At 38.1% G+C, this 17,531-nt stretch overlaps 1 protein-coding gene across 13 annotated transcripts in view; it reads left to right on the top strand.

The window, feature by feature from the left end:
- The window catches only part of CCDC191 (coiled-coil domain containing 191), a 101,176-nt gene that overhangs the window by 40,846 nt on the left and 42,799 nt on the right, over positions 1-17,531 (top strand). For 12 of the 13 annotated variants that reach the window (XM_021070332.1, XM_021070334.1, XM_021070337.1 and 9 more), the window contains one exon: positions 3,725-3,968. The exons of the other annotated variant lie outside the window; for it this stretch is intronic. In XM_021070332.1, the coding sequence (XP_020925991.1) occupies positions 3,725-3,968 (244 nt within the window). The remainder of the gene's footprint in view (positions 1-3,724; positions 3,969-17,531) is intronic. 13 annotated transcript variants of the gene reach the window in all.

Here is a 17,531-nt window from a genome sequence, read left to right on the forward strand (position 1 = left end):
TTCTTTGGGTTAGCATGCCCAAGTATATCACATCTAACTGAGGTTTTAAGAAGTGTAAAGGATTTTTCACTTTCAGAAATATTTATCTTTTAGTATCATCATTTTAAAAGTATAGAAATTGGCTTATCAGGAGTATTGCCACTGTGCTGAAGCAAACTACAAGAGAGCAAGAGTTGAATCAGTCTTGTCTCTGGATCCCTAGCTTTTGCATTCTTGCCCTTCCCACACACATAGATATCTTAAGTACATCTTCAGATCCCCTGCATAATCGTTATAGAGAGATCCCTAAGCACAATAATGAACTGTATTTCTTTACCAGTTTTTTACTGTTTAGTCTTTTTATTATATTTATAGAAATATTTTTCTCTTTGCCTTCTGATACTATCCAGATAATTCTCTCCTTGACAGGCAAACCCCCCCAGTGTGGCTTTTGGCTGTTTATGGTGTAAAAACATGAAATTAACATGTCAGGTAAATTTCATGCTCCTCCTTCCTAAACAGATTGATGTAAATCAGATTTTATATTAGTCAGAGCAACATACATTTTCTAGCCTATGGAAATTTTTTATTTTTTTATTAAAGTATAGTTGATTTATAGTGTTGTGCCATTTTCTACTGTACAGCAAAATGACCCAGTCATATATGTGTGTGTGTGTGTGTGTGTGTGTGTGTGTGTGTATGTATACCTTATCCTTTCTTACATTATTCTCCCTCATGGTATATCCCAAGAGATTAGACATAGTTCCCTGTGCTATGCAGTAGGACTTCATTGCTTATCCAATCCAAATGTAATAGTTTGCATATACTAACCCCAAACTCCCAGTCCATCCCATTCCCTCCCCGACTCCCCCTTGGCAACCGCAAGTCTGTTCTCCAGATCTGTGATTCTGGTTCTGTTTTGTAGATAGGTTCATTTGTGCCATACTTTAGATTCTATATGTAAGTGATATCATATGGTATTTGTCCTTCTCTTTCTGACTTACTTCACTTAGTATGATAATCTCTAGTTATCCATGTTGCTGCAAATTAGCCTGTGGAAATTTACAATTTCCACTTTCTTGAGTAAAATGCAATAGGTTTTTTTGTTTGTTTCACTATTTTGACATTGCTGTTTGGGGATATTTTTTCTTACCTGCATTGCTACCTGATGTATTATTCTTATTTCAGGGTTATTCAGCTCAGATATTTTCTTTTTCTCATCAAAATAAATATATATGTATAAATTTTTATTACTACTGATATACTTTTCTTATAAAAATCATTAGTCAGGTATTTATTGAGGATCCTTCATTGCATTAGAAAGAAGCAATTATATATAATGAAATATGCTGTTGGCAGAATTGCTGTTAGAATTTATCCTGAATTCTGTTATTTCAGTCAGTACTACTCTCTCATTACTTGGTTGTTTCATCCAGTTCTTTGGACATAGGTTAAATTATGTGACTCTAGAATAGTCTTTCAGTCCAAGGGTTTTAACTCATTAACGGATCCTAAAATCAAGCTCAAGATGAGGTGTATTTGCTCCTAAAATAAATTAGAAAAGTAATATTAGAGTGCATCTCTGGTAGTTAGGGTAGGTATTGCGTGGTGAAACTTTGTTTCATACACATACACACATAAACTTATATTGTCATAGTGTAACACTTTTTTCTTACTGTAGATGGCAGTCAAAAAAGGTTTAAAAGTCAGGCATTTAAGAGCTATAGAGGAGTTCTCGTTGTGGCGCAGTGGTTAATGAATCCGACTAGGAACCATGAGGTTGAGGGTTCGGTCCCTGCCCTTGCTCAGTGGGTTAAGGATGCAGCGTTGCCGTGAGCTGTGGTGTAGGTTGCAGACGCGGCTCGGATCCCACGTTGCTGTGGCTCTGGCGTAGGCCAGCGGCTACAGCTCCGATTCAACCCCTAGCCTGGGAACCTCCATATGCCGCGGAAGCGGCCCAAAGAAATACCAAAAAGACAAAAAAAAAAAAAAAAAAAAAAAAAAAGAGCTATAGAAATGTTCTGCCTACTCATTGGCATTAGGAATTTTTTTGATATGACCCCAAAAAGTCCATTAGGAAAGTTAAGCATTATGTATGTTTAACAGAAGTGGATATGCAAATAGTGTTGTAAAGAACTTACTCTTAAAGGCCACCTTTACAAGATAAAATCAAATAGGTATCTAAACAATATTAGATTTTAAAAGCTCAGACCTGACCCCTGTTGTAAATATAAGTTCTAAGTTCTGTAGCTCACTTCCTTGGAAACAGTAATCATTCAAGAGACCTTTATGCTTTAATTCTCAGCTGTCTATCATAAAAACGTCTTCTAATGGAGAGTCCCTCGTGAGGGGAATATAGCTGACAGTTTCTAACTCCACCCAGTCAGGCCCCAACATCCTGAAGTTTTCCCGAATCAAAAGGAGTTCTTCCTTAGGAAGAGAGTGAACCAGACATCCTACTAGGCTGTAAGTGAATTCCATGAGAACAAGTGCCTTGTGTGTGCCCTTCACACATTTCTAGTGTTTAGCAGGTATCTTCACGAGGAAGGCTTCGTTCATTCAGATTATGGCTTTGGTAAGTGAGTCCCTCCCTTTAGACATCCTTTCCCTGACCGAGTCCTTCTTTCCCAAGATCCACCCTCGTAATTTTATGTTGATTTTTTTATAAGTCTTATACTTAATTATTGACAATTCACTTGTTTTGTTTTTTTCTTTCTCCCAAACCTTTCTTCCTTAAATTTACATGTGTATCTGAAAAACTCACTCATGCTTTCATATTTTTAAAAGTAGTTATCTATATACTTATTCTTTCTGCTCCTGCCCCTCCAAAGGCTCTCAGAAACTATTTTATGGTAATCGAAAAATTTAATATGCCTTCGTGACATGATAGATCAGAACAGTCGCTCTTTCTTCTGATGCAGTGCCTTGAGGTGCCAGTGCCTTCTATGAGCAAACCCTTTGCACTGGGGAATTTTTTTTTTTTTTTTTGTCTATTGTACTTTTAGGGCTGCACCAGCAGCATATGGAGGTTCCCAGGCTAGAGGTCGAATTGGAGCTGTTGCTGCTGGCCTACGCCACAGCCAAGCAATGCCAGATCCAAGCTGCGTCTGTGACCTACACCACAGCTCACAGCAACACCAGATCCAAGCCTACACCACAGCTCACGGCAATGCTGGATCGATCCTTAACCCACTGAGCGAGGCCAGGGATCGAAGCCACAACCTCATGGTTCCTAGTCAGATTCGCTTCCACTGCACCACAATAGGAACTCCTGCGCTGGGGAATTTTATAAAACAATTCCCTTGTGCTTAAAGGATAAGCTGGAGCAAGGATGGAGCATTTCTGGGACTCCTTTGGACTGCATTTCGTTTATATTATCTACTAAAAAGCTGTAAATGGCTTTTTTTTTTTTTTTTTTTTTTTTTTTTTGCTTTTTAGGGCTGCACCTGAAGCATATGGAGATTCCCATCAGAGCTACAGCTGCCGGCCTAGGTCACAGCAACGCATGATCTGAGCCAGGACTTCAACCTACACCATAGCACACTGCAACACAAGATCCTTAACCCACTGAGTGAGGCCAGGGATTGAACCGCCATCCTCGTGGATACTGGTCAGATTCATTTCCACTGTGCCACAACTGGAACTCCCCTGGTTTTTTTTGTTTGTTTGTTTGTTTGGGGGTTTGTTTTGTTTTGTTTTTGTTTGTTTGTTTGTTTGTTTTTAATGGTAGTGCTTTGTTGCTTAGAAAACAACAACTGGCCGCTGAGTATAACCGGAAACAAGTTCTCCGACACCACTTTACAGAATGGCAGCATTGGCATCGTGCAGAGATCCTAAAGAGAGAGCTGGCTATAACAAAGGAAGAAACTAGGAAGAAAATGAATGAGCTGCTGAAGGCAGCATTACTAGGGAAACTCAGTGCAACTGTGTCATCAAGCAGCAATCTACTTGAGGCAACAGCCATGGAGGATCCATCTAGAAATGAAGAGGCAAGTTGTTTTTCCTGTGCTTAGTCTTCCTGCTTGTTAAACACGAGCATCTGAGCCCTGCACTTGTATAGCCTGTGGTATGTTAGCCATTGTCAGATTGCCTAGCTCAGGCTGCCTAAAAGATGAGAGTTGCTACAGTGCACAAAGTTTAACCTTCGATGAGTGTTGATTTTCTTGCACTGAATCTTCTTTTATAATCACATATAAACATTGATATGGTTGAAACTTGGTAGATGTAATGTAGAGAGGGAATTTAAAACAACTAAGTGAGGAGTTCCCGTCGTGGCACAGCCGAAATGAATCCAACTAGGAACCATGAGGTTTCGGGTTACATCCCTGGCCTCGCTCAGTGGGTTAAGGATTCAGCGTTGCCTTGAGCTGTGGTGAAGGTCGCAGACACGGCTCAGATCGCAGACGCGGCTCAGATCGCACGTTGCTGTGGCTCTGGCGTAGGCTGGCAGCAACAGCTCCGATTAAACCCCTAGCCTGGGAACCTACATATGCTGCGGGTACGGCCCTAAAAAGACAAAAACCAAACCAAACCAAACAAATAAAAAAACAACTAAGTGAACGATTCCTTCAGGAACAGATATGTAAAGAAAGCATTGTTTATAACTCTTGAATGCCTCTTATTTGATCATCAGGCATTTCCTTTTGAAATGAACTTGTGACTTATAAGAGGGGATGTTAAAGTTTTTACTTGCCTAATAAGAAAAATCATATAAATTGTAGCAATTTGGTAGGAGAAAATGAGAAAGGAAAAAGAAAAATAGGCAATAATTCCATTATTTAGAGATAACCACAGTAGCATGTTGACGTATAGCCTTCTGGTCTTTTCTCTGTTCAGGCGTATGTAGATTTTTCTTCTTAATATTGTATTTAGCTTTTAAATTTTCTTGAATCATATCTAATATGCCATAATACAGGAAAAGGATGGCCATGTAGTTTTCTTTTTTTTTTAATTGAAGTACAGTTGATTTACAATAGTATGTTAGTTTCAGGTGTACAACAAAGTGATTCAGTTATATTTTTTTTTAGATTATTTTCCATTATAGGTTATTACAAGATATTGAATACAGTTCCCTGTGCTCTACAGTAAATTCTTGTTGCTTATCTGTTTTATTTATTTATTTATTTTGTCTTTTTGCCTTTTCTAGGGCCACTCCTGCCGCACATGGAGATTCCCACGCTAGGGGTGGAATCGGAGCTGTAGCCACCAGCCTACGCCAGAGCCACAGCAACGTGCGATCCGAGCCGCGTCTGTGACCCACACCACAGCTCACGGCAACGCTGCATCCTTAACCCACTGAGCAAGGGCAGGGATCGAACCCGCAACCTCATGGTTCCTAGTCGGATTCGTTAATATAGTTATTCGTATGTGTTAATCCCATACTCCTAATTTACCACTCCCCCTTTTTCCCCTTTGGTAACCATAAGTTTGTTTTCTATGTCTGTGAGGCTGTTTCTGTTTTGTATATACATTCATTTGTTTTTTGGGTTTTTTTTTAGATTCCACACATAAGTGTTATCACGTAGTATTTGTCTCTGATTTCATTTAGTACAATATTCTCTAGGTCCATCCATGTTGCTGCAAATGGCAATATTTCATTCTTTTTATGGATGAGTAATATTTCACTGTATATATATAATCATATCTTCTTAAATCAATTGTTGGGCACTTGGGTTGATGGCACTTGGGTTGTTTCCATGTCTTGGCTATTGTAAATAGTGCTGCTGTGAACATTGGGGTGCATGTATTTTTTCTAATTAGAATTTTAGTTTTTTCTGGATATATGCCCAGAAATTTGCTGGATCATATGGTAGCTCTATTTTTAGTTTTTTAAGGAACCTCCATACTGTTTTCCATAGTGGCTGTACAATTTACATTTCTACCAAGAGCATAGGAGGGTTCCCTTTCCTCCATACCCTCTCCAGCATTTGTTGTTTGTGGACTTTTTCATGACTGTCACTCTGACCAGTACAAGTTAATAATACCTCATTATACTTTTGATTTGCGTTTCTCTAAAATAATTAGCAATGTTGAGCATGTTTTTATGTGCCTGTTGACCATCTCTATGTCTTTGGAGAGATGTCTGTTTAGGTCTTCTGCTCATTTTTTTCTTATTGACTTGTTTGCTTTTTGGATATTGAGTTGTATACACTGTTGTATATTTTGGATATTAGCCCCTTGTTGATTACATCATTTGCAACTATTTTCTCCCATTTCGTAGGTTGTCTTTTCTTGTCAGTGGTTTCCTTTACTGTGCAAAACCAATTGGTTTATTTTTGCCTTTATTTCTTTTGCCTTTACTGTGCAAAACCTATTGGTTTATTTTTGCCTTTATTTCTTTTGCCTTAGCAGACTGATCTAAGAAAATAGTGCTAAAAGTTTTTTTCTGAGAGTGTTTTGCCTAGGTTCTCTTTAAGGAATTTCATGGTATTGCATCTTATATTTAGATTTTTAAACCCTTTTTGAATTTATCTTTGTGTATGGATTGATCAGTTTCATTGATTTACATTTAGCTGTTCAGCTTTCCCAACACCACTTGCTGAAGAGACTCTTTTTTTCCATTGTATATTCTTGTCATCTTTGTCATAGATTAATTGACCATAGGCGTGTGGGTTTATTTCTGGATGCTCTGTTCTGTTCCATTGATCTATATGTCTATTTTTGTGCCAGTGAAATGCTATTTTGATTATTGTAGCTTTATAGTATAGTCTGAAGTCTGGAAGGGTTACACCTCCAGCTTTGTTTTTTTTCCTCAGGATTGCTTGTCAACTCTGGGTCTTTTGTGTTTCCATATATATTTAGGATTATTTGTTGTTCTATGGAATATGTCATTAGTATTTTGATACTGATTGTATTAAATCTATAGGTTACTTTATGTTGTATAGCCATTTTAACATTATTAATGCTTCTAATATAAGAGCATAAAATATCTTTCCATTCCTTTGAATCATCTTCAATTTCCTTTATCAGTGTGTTGTAGTTTTCACTTTTTTTGGTTAAGTTTAGTTCTCAGTTTTTATGTGTGTGTATGTGTGATTTTAAGTGGAATTTGTTTTTGCTTTCTATTTTTTAAGATTTTTATTTTTTCCATTATAGTTGATTTACAGTGTTCTGTCAAATTCTACATACAGCAAAGTGACCCAGTCATACATATACATGTATTCTTTTTCTCACATTGTCCTCCATCATGTTTCATCACAAGTGACCAGATATAGTTCCCTGTGCTAGACAGCAGGATCTCATTGATTATCTACTCCAAAGGCAATAGTTTATATCTATTGACCCCAAACTGCCAGTCCATCCCACTCACTCCTGTCCCACTTGGCAGCTACAAGTCTGTTGTTGAAGTCCATGACTTTCTTTTTTGCAGAAAGGTTCATTTGTGCCGTATATTAGATTCCAGATATAAGTAATATCAAACGGTATTTGTCTTTCTCTTTCTGACTGACTTCACTTAGTATGAGAGTCTCTAGTACCATCCATGCTGCTGCAAATGTCATTCTTTTGTTCTTTTTATGGCTGAGTAGTGTTCCATTGTATATATATACACCACATCTTCCTAATCCATTCATCTGTAGATGGACATTTAGGTTGTTCCCATGTCTTGGCTATTGTGAATATGCTGCGATGAATGTACAGGTGCATGTATCTTTTGCAAGGAAAGTTTGCTCTTGATATACGTCCAAGAGTGGGACTGCTGGATAATTGGGTAGTTCTATATTTAGTTTTCTAAGGTACCTCCATACTGTTTTCCATGGTGGTTGTTCCAGGTTACATTCCCACCAATAGTGTAGCAGGGTTCCTTTTACACCACACCCTCTCCAGCGTTTGTTTTTTGTTGACATGTTAATGATGGCCATTCTGACCTGTGTGAGATGGTACCTCCTTGTAGTTTTGATTTGCATTTCTCTAATAATTAGTGATGTTGAGCGTTTTTTCATTTGCCTTTTGGCCATCTGTATATCTTCTTTTTTTTAAATCTAATTTGAAAATTTAATAACAGCAGTATTATAGGAATAATAATATAGTAGTAAACATTTAAACCGATTAAACATTAAAAATATACATTTTATATAAAATGGTTCTAAATCGATATATTGATGAAAAAACCGAAAGATACCTCATATACAAATGATGTATTAGTAATGATTGCTGGATCTAAAATCCTATGTTTTTACCAGTAAAAATTAGAAAGAGAGTAGGGGAATGATGACAAAAATAAGACACATTAACTTTTTCATTTTTATAGAGAAAAGTTAAATAGACTAGACCAAACTTTTTCAAATTGTTCTGACTATAACCCACAATAAGGTGCACATTTTTCATTACCATCAGCTCAAACAAATGCCACTTTCTCATCCAATTTATTGATATATTTGAAGATGAGGTAAAATGACTTTTTAATGTGGCCACAGTTAAAAAAAAAACTTGAAATGCAGTGCATTAAATTGGTTTTGTGTCCCACTAATGTGTAGTGACCCACATTTTAAAGATCAATGAATTTAGCCTTGCTTTTTCTTTTTCTTCTCTTTTCTTTCCTTCTTTTTTTTTTTTTTTTTTTTGCTTTTTGCTTTTTGGGGCTGCACTTGCAGCATATGGAGGTTCCCAGGCTAAGGCCTGAATCAGAGCTGCAGCTGCTGGCCTACACCACAGCCACAGCTACTTGGGATCTGAGCTGCGTCTGTGACCTACACCACAGCTCATGCTCACGGCCACACTGGAAATCGGAACCACTGAGCAAGGCCAAGGATTGAACCTGCATCCTCGTGGATACTAGTCACATTCCTTTCCACTGAGCCACGATGGGAACTCCTGGGCTTATTTTTTCTTGATTTTTATAATTAAAATATGTTGGCTCAAGTATTACTTTACAAACACATCTATGAAGTAGAATTTTTTTTTTTTTATTTTCCCACTGTACAACAAGGGGGTCAGGTTATCCTTACATGTATACATTACAATTACAGTTTTTCCCCCACCCTTTCTTCTGTTGCAACATGAGTGTCTAGACATAGTTCTCAATGCTATTCAGCAGGATCTCCTTGTAAATCTATTCTAAGTTGTGTCTGATAAGCCCAAGCTCCCGATCCCTCCCACTCCCTCCCACTCCCTCCCACTCGCATCAGGCAGCCACAAGTCTCTTCTCCAAGTCCATGATTTTCTTTTCTGAGGAGATGTTCATTTGTGCTGGATATTAGATTCCAGTTATAAGTGATATTATATGGTATTTGTCTTTGTCTTTCTGGCTAATTTCACTCAGGATGAGATTCTCTAGTTGCATCCATGTTGCTGCAAATGGCATTATGTCATTCCTTTTTATGGCTGAGTAGTATTCCATTGTGTATATATACCACTTCTTCCGAATCCAATCATCTGTCTATGGACATTTAGGTTCTTTCCATGTCCTGGCTATTGTGAATAGTGCTGCAATGAACATGCGGGTGCAAGTGTTTCTTTTAAGTAGAGTTTTGTCCGGATAGATGCCCAAGAGTGGGATTGCGGGGTCATATGGAAGTTCTATGTATAGATTTCTAAGGAATCTCCAAACTGTTCTCCATAGTGGCTGTACCAGTTTACATTCCCACCAACAGTGCAGGAGGGTTCCCTTTTCTCCACAGCCCCTCCAGCACTTGTTATTTGTGGATTTATTAATGATGGCCATTCTGACTGGTGTGAGGTGATATCTCATGGTAGTTTTGATTTGCATATCTCTTATAATCAGCGATGTTGAGCATTTTTTCATGTGTTTGTTGGCCATTTGTATATTGACGTAGAATTTTTTAATACGGGTGTGGAAGATACAGCCTAAAAATATATTTCAATGAAAAAAGTGTCAACCAGGAAACACATGCACAAAAAAGGGGAGCATAAAGCAACATTTAAAAATAAAATAAGGGAGTTCCCGTCGTGGCTCAGTGGTTAACGAACCCGACTAGGAACCATGAGGTTGCGGGTTCGGACCCTGCCCTTGCTCAGTGGGTTAACGATCCGGCGTTGCCGTGAGCTGTGGTGTAGGTTGCAAACGCGGCTCGGATTCCGCATTGCTGTGGCTCTGGCGTAGGCCGGTGGCTACAGCTCCGATTGGACCCCTAGCCTGGGAACCTCCATATGCCGCTGGATCGGCCCAAGAAATAGCAAAAAGACAAAAAATAAATAAATAAAATAAAAATAAAAATAAAACATATTTGTTCAAAGTGGATAAAAATAGATTAAACCCCCTAATTAGACAAATAATCTGAAACTAATTCCAAGCAATCTGATCATGTGTTGTTACCAATAACAAAAATCAACAGAAACTTATAATGATAAGATTTGGTAAAGACAGAAAAACAAACAGAAAAATATGGTTTAATATATCGAAATCAGTTCTACCAGAATTCCAGAGAAAATTCATTGGAGAAGGCAAAATATATTTTTGTATGAGGAGCATACATCAATGAGAAACTGATACAATTTTTGTAACACACGATTTGTAAGACTATCAGACTTGTATATATCATTTATACAAGATGCTTTTTCATAGGTCAATATTGTATGTGTTATCTGTTGCTGCATACATTTTTCCAAAATTTAGTAACTTAAGCAACAAACATTTATCATCTCTTTGGGTCAGGAATTCAGGAGCAGCTTAGTGGCTCTGGCTCAAGGCCTCTCATGAGGTTGCAGGCAAGATGTTGGCTAGGATTACAATCCCTTGAGGCCTTGACCCCACTGAGGATGCACTTCCAGGACCACTCATTATTCACACGATTATTGACAGAAGACCTCAGTTCTTCACCATGTGAGCCTCTCCACGGGGTTGCTTGAGTGTCCTCACAACGTGGCAACTGGCTTCCCCTGGAGAGAGTAACCTTCAGATATCACACCTGGGGACAGCCTTCTGTTCCTCCTCTGAGATCATTGTGCCCATTTCCTGCTGATTTCCTCTTAACCTCTTGATGTGGCCTCCTCTTTGTCTTCTGGAATAGGATATCTTTTTTAAGGTTTCTGGTCTATTTGGGTGAAGAATGCTCAGCCTTTAGTTGTGAATTTTGTTGTTTTTAGGAGAGAAGTTGAGCTCCAGTTCTTCTATTCCGCCATATTAATCCCATCTCATCTGTATATCTTCTTTGAAGAAATGTCTATTCATTTTTCAATTGGGTTGTTGGGGGTTTTTGGTTTTTTGTTTTTGTTTTTTTTTTTTTTACTGTTGAGTTGTATAAGTTGTTTGTATATTTTAGAGATTAAGCCCTTGTCAGTTGCATCATTTGAAATTATTTTCTCCCATTCCATTCCATAGGTTGTCTTTTTTTTTTTTTTTTTTTTTTTTTTTTTGTGGTTTCCTTTGCTGTGCAAAGCTTTTGAGTTTGATTAGGTGCCATTGGTTTATTTTTGCTTTTATTTCTATTGCCTTGGGAGACTGACCTAAGAAAGCATTTTTATAGTTGATGTCAAGGAATGTTTTGCCTATGCTCTCTTGTAGGAGTTTTATGATGTCTTGTCTTGTATTTAAGTCTTTAAGCCATTTTGAGTTTATTTTTGACCTTGGTGTGAGGGTGTGTTCCAGTTTCATTGATTTACTTGCGGGTGGCCAGTTTTCTCAGCACCATTTGCTGAAAAGACTGTCTTTTTCCCACTTTATGTTCTTGCCTCCTTTGTCAAAGATTAATTGACCATAGGTGTCTGGGTTTATTTTTGTGTTCTCTATTCTGTTCCATTGGTCTGTATGTCTGTTGTGGTACCAGTACCATACTGTTTTGATGACTGTGGCTTTGTAGTATTGCCTGAAGTCTGGAGTAGTTAATGCCTCCTGCTTGGTTTTTGTTCCTCAGGATTGCTGTATGTCTGTCGTACCAGTACCATACTGTTTTGATGACTGTGGCTTTGTAATATTGCCTGAAGTCTGGGGTAGTTATGCCTCCTGCTTGGTTTTTGTTCCTCTGGGTCTTTTATAGTTCCATATAAATTTTTGGATTGTTTGTTCTAGTTCTGTGAAAAACGTCATGGGTAATTTGATAGGGATTGCATTAAATCTGTAGATTGTTTTGGGTAGTTTGGCCATTTATATGATATTAATTCTTCCAACCCAGTATCATGGAATAGCTTTCCATTTCTTTGAATACTCTTTAATTTCCTTGATTAATGTTTTATAGTTCTCAGCATATAAGTCTTTCACCTCCTTGGTCAGGTTTATTCCTAGGAATTTAATTTTTTTGAGGTGTGATTTGAAAAGGCATTGTATTTTTATATTCCGTTTCTAATATTTCTAATATTTCATTTCTGTATACAGAAATGCAACTGATTTCTGAATGTTAATCTTGTATCCTGCTACTTTGCTGAATTCGTTGATCAGTTTGAGTAGTTTTTGTGTGGAGTCCTTAGGGTTTTCTGTATATAGTATCATGTCATCTGCGTACGGTGACAAATTTGACTCTTCTCTTCCAATTTGGATACATTTTATTTCTTTTGTTTGTCTGATTGCTGTGGCTAGGACTTCTAATACTATGTTGAATTAAAGTGGTGAGAGTGGGCATCCTTGGCTTGTTCCAGGTTTTAGATGGAAGGCTTTCAGCTTTTCTCAATTGAGTATTATATTTGCTGGTGGTTTGTCATAAATGGCTTTTATTATGTTAAGGTGTATTCCCTCTTTACCCACTTTGGTGAGAGTTTTTATCATGAATGGATGTTGGACTTTGTCAAATGCTTTTTCTGCATCTGTTGAGATCATTTTGTGGTTTTTGACTTTTCTTTCGCCAATGTGGTGTATGATGTTGATTGATTTGCATATGCTAAACTATCCTTGTGAACCTGGGATGAATCCCATTTGGTCATTGTGTATGATCTTTTTTATATGTTGTTGGATTCGGTTGGCTAAAGTTTTGTTGAGAATTTTTGCGTTTATATTCATCAAAGATATTGGCTTATAATTTTCTTTTTGGTGGTATCTTTGTCTGGTTTTGGTATTAGGGTGATGGTGGCATCATAGAATGTCTTTGTGCAAGTGTTCCTTCTTCAACGTTTTGGAAGAGTTTAAGAAGGATGGGTATAAGTTCTTTTTTGTATGTTTGGTAGAATTCACCTGTGAAGCCATCTGGTTCTGAACTTTTGTTTGTAGGTAGTGTATTTATTACATAATAAATTTCATTTCTAGTGATCAGTCTGTTCAATTGATCTTTATCCTTTTGATTCGGTTTTGGTGAGCTATCTCTAGAAAATTGTTTCTTCTATGCTGTCAAATTTGTTGTCATGTAATTTTTCATAGTATTCTCTTACAGCTTTTTGTGTTTCTGCAGTATCCATTGAGATTTCTCCTTTTTCATTTCTTATTTTGTTGTTTTGAGATCTTTCTCTCATCTTCTTGATGCATCTGGCCAGAGGTTTCTCAATTTTGTTTACCCATTCTAAGAACCAGCTCTTGGTTTTATTGATTTTTTCCTGTTGTTTTTTGAATCTCTATTTTATTGATTTCCTCTTTCTCTTTATGATTTCCTTCCTTCTGCTGACTTTGGGTTTTGTTTGATATTTTTCTAATTCTTTTAGGTGGTAGGTTAAGTTGTTGATTTGAGATTTTTCTTTTCTGAGGAAGGCCTGTATTGCTATGAACTTCCCCCTAAGTGCTGCTTTTTCGGCATCTCATAGATTTTGAATGGTTGTGTTTTCATTATCATTTGTCTTGAGGTATTTTTTAACTTCTCTTTGGATTTCCTCATTGATGCATTGGTTTTTTATTAGCATGTTGTTAATCTCCACGTAGTCAGTTTTTTGTCATTTCTTTTCCTGTGGTTGATTCCTGGTTTCATGCCATTGTGGTCAGAGAAGATACTTGACATAATTTCTATACTCTTAAATTTGTTGAGGTTATGTTTTGTGCCATAGTATGTGGTCAGTCCTTGAGAATGTCCCATGTGTACTTGAAAAAAAATGTGTATTCTGATATTTTTTGAATATAGTGTCCTGAAAATGTCAATTAAGTCTAACTTTTCTATTGTCACCTTATTGATTTTCTATCTAGAAGATCTGACCATTGATGTGAGTAGGGTGTTAAAGTCTCCTACTATTGTTGTATTCCCATTAATCTCTCCTTTTATGTCTGTTATATTTGTTGTATGTATCTGGGTGCTTCTATATTAGGGGCATACATATTGATGATTGTAATATCTTACTGAATGGATCCTGTTATCATTAGTGTCCTTCATTGTCTTTCTTTATGGCCTTTGTTTTAAAGTCTATTTTGTCTGATATGAGTATTGCAACTCCTGCTTTCCTGTCGTTTCCATTCACATGAAATATCTTTCCCCTCTCTCTCTCTTTTTTTTTTTTTTTTTTTTGTCTTTTTGTCTTTTTGTCTTTTCTAAGGCCACACCCACAGCATATGGAGGCTCCCAGGCTAGATGTCTAATAGGAACTGTAGCCGCCAGCCTATGCCAGAGCCACAGCAACTTGAGATCTGAGCCATGTCTGTGACCGACCTATACCACAGCTCATGGTAATTCTGGATCCTTAACCCATTGAGTGAGGCCAGGTTCACCCACAACCTCATGGTTCCTAGTTGGATTTGTTAACCATTGAGCCATGATGGGAACTCCTCCCCTCACTTTCAATTTGTATGTGTCCTTTGCCCTAAGGTTAGTCTTGTAGACAGTATATTGTAGGTGCTTGCTTTTCATCCAATCTGCCACTTTATGTCTTTTGATTGGAGTATTCAGTCTATTGACATTTAAGGTAATTATTGATAAATATGTATTTATTGCCATTTTAAACCTTGTTTTCCAGTTGATTCTGTTTCTCCTTTCTTTCTTTGGTTAGATGATTTCCATTTATTTTATGCTCGTGTCCTTTTCTTCTTAGTTTTTGTGAATGTAATATTTGGTTTTGATTTGTGGTTGCCCTGTCTTTCAAGTATGTTAATCCCTTCCTATATCTGCTTGCTTTAGCCTAATAGTCATATAGACTCAAACACATTCTAAAAAAAAAGAGTCTAGATTTACTTACTTTCCTTCACCACATTTTATGATTTTGAAGTCCTTTTTTTAACATATTCATGTTTGTCCTTTTTCTGTTCCTTGTGTTTATCATCACTTTTATAATAGGTTTTTTTTTTTTTCTTTTAGATCCGTATACTGGCTTATTTAAGTGATTGCTTTCCAGTTGTGATTTCCTCCATTCTAGTTCTTCTTATGACTTTTTTATTTAGCAAAGCCCTTTCAGTATTTCTTTTAGAATGGGTTTGGTATTGGTGTACTCTTTTAGTTTTTGTTTGTTGGAGAAATTCTTTATTTCTCTTTTTATTTTAAATGATATTCTTGCTGGGTAGAGTATTCTAGGCTGCAATTTTTTCCCCTTTAGAACTTTGAATACATCTTGCCACTCTCTTCTGGTCTGTAGTATTTCTGTAGAGAAACCAGCTAATGGCTTTATGGGGGCTCCCTCATAATTAAGTCAAACAGGCCCACACCAAGATAATAACAAAAAATGGCAAAAGTTAAAGAGAGGATTTTAAAGGCAGCAAGAGAAAAACAAAGACTTAATTATCTGTTTCCTTTAGATTTAAGTTTTCAGACATAAAATTTCTTCAAATGCATTTTTAATCCCCTTTTTCTTCTCCTTCTGGAATACCTATTATGTGTAGATTGGCCCTTTTTATATTATCCCATAGATCTCTTGTATTGCTTTCATGTTTTTTCATTTGGTTTTCTGTCTGTTGTCCTAACTGAGTGATTTCTGTTATTCTGTCTGCCAAGTCACTAATTCATTCCTCTGCATTATTCATTCTTTTGTTCAATGCCTTTAACTCAGTTTGTGTCTCTACACATGAATTTTCTATTTTTTCTTGGCTCCTCCTTATATTTTCTAGTTCCTTTTTAAAGTAATCTGCATTACTGTTTATATATGCTCTTAATTCCTTCATATTTGCTCTTAATTCTTTCAGTATTTTCACTGTCTCCTTTTTGAACTTGATGTCTGTTAGGACTACAGAGGTCTGTTTCATTGTTTGCTGCGTCCTGAATTCTCCTGTTCTTTTAACTGGGAATGGTTCCTAAGCTTCTTCATTTTTAAAAAAATACTTTTCATATGTTGTGAGTTTAGGGAAACCAACTGCTGTAGTCTTGCAGGGCTATTTCTATGCAAGAGTGCCCCTTTGTATTTTTTGGGGGGGTTGCTATTTATTTTTGGTGTGGGACTTTGGATATTTGCTGTCTCTTTCCTCAGTGTGAGCAGGCGCTTATCCCCTTGATAGGGAGAAGGAGGAAATGGGAGAAGGAGGAAACTAGTCAGTGCCTAGTTCTTGGGCTCTTGATAATAGCAAGGACCTGCTGGAAGGTGGTGCAAACTACTCCTAGTTGCAGTACCCTGGGAAGTGGTAATGAGCCTCAGGCAGTTTTAGGCAGTGCCTGGAGCGTTTGGCAGTGTCAGTGGCAGGGTGTGTGAGTTCCCAGGGGAGTAGGAGCAACAATCCCCTCCTCTGTGGTGCCCTCCAAGGTGAGTAGGGCCATGCCCACCTCTGGAGTCAGAGATAACTGTGGTGGTTTGCCCCCACCACCTCTAGACCATGCAAGAAGCACCCTGTCCTGCTTTGTCCACACAGGAGTTTCTGCATGGGCTGCTCCTAGTTTCAGGGTCCCAGGAAGTGACAGTGATCAAGCATGGCTTAGGCCACACAAGAAGTTCCTGGCCACCCATAGCCCACACAAGGGGTACCAGTCACCTGTAGCCTGAGCAAGCAGTGCTCACCACTGGTAGCCTGTGCCAGTGGTGCCCTGACCTTTGAGAGTCCAAGCATGCTCAGGAAGAGAGATTCCTATGGCAGTCTGCCCCTCCTCCTCTCACCTTCCCCAACAATGGCACCTTGCTTCTCCTGTGGGCCCAGACCTCTTCCCAGGTTCCCTCAGCTGTGGTCTTCTGCTCCCCAGCCCATGTTGCACCACTCCCTAGCCCCTCAGGCTGTCTCCACACAGCCAACCCTAGTCCTTTCCCCAGAACTGACCTCCAGAACCTGAGTCTCAGTGCCCAGCCCCAACCCGAGTATCTCAGGCTGTGATGTCTGGGGTGGTGGTGCAGATGATCTGTGCAACTCTTACTCTGTTTTGCCTCCTCAGTCCAGCTGCTACCCTTTTCTGTGCAACTTTGAGGTCCCTCCATCTTGGCTGATCTCCCTGTTGGTTAGGTGGCTTCCCAGGATATGGGTTCCTTTCCTCTTTAATAGCTCCCTCTCAGGAGTGCTAGTCCCATCCTGATTCCTTTTCTCTTTCTCTCTCTCTCTCTTTTTTCCTTTTGTTCTACCCAGTTATATGGAGGGTTTCTTGCCCTTTTTGGAGGTTTAAGGTCTTCTCCCAGTGGTCAGTAAATGTTCTGTGTGCATCATTCTGCACATAGATGTGTTTTTTTGATGTGTTTGTGGGAGAAGGTGAGCACCACGTCTTACTCTTCTGCTATCTTGATCCTTTTCCTGCTTTCTCTTTCTGATATTTCATTGTTAGTGTAAAGAAATGCAATATTTCTGTACATTAATCTTGTATCCCTCTACCCTGCCAGACTCACTATTTCTAATAGTTTTTGTGTTGAGTCTTTAGCGT

This window comes from Sus scrofa, chromosome 13 (genome assembly GCF_000003025.6).
Source record: "Sus scrofa isolate TJ Tabasco breed Duroc chromosome 13, Sscrofa11.1, whole genome shotgun sequence".
Classification (NCBI taxonomy): domain Eukaryota; kingdom Metazoa; phylum Chordata; class Mammalia; order Artiodactyla; family Suidae; genus Sus; species Sus scrofa.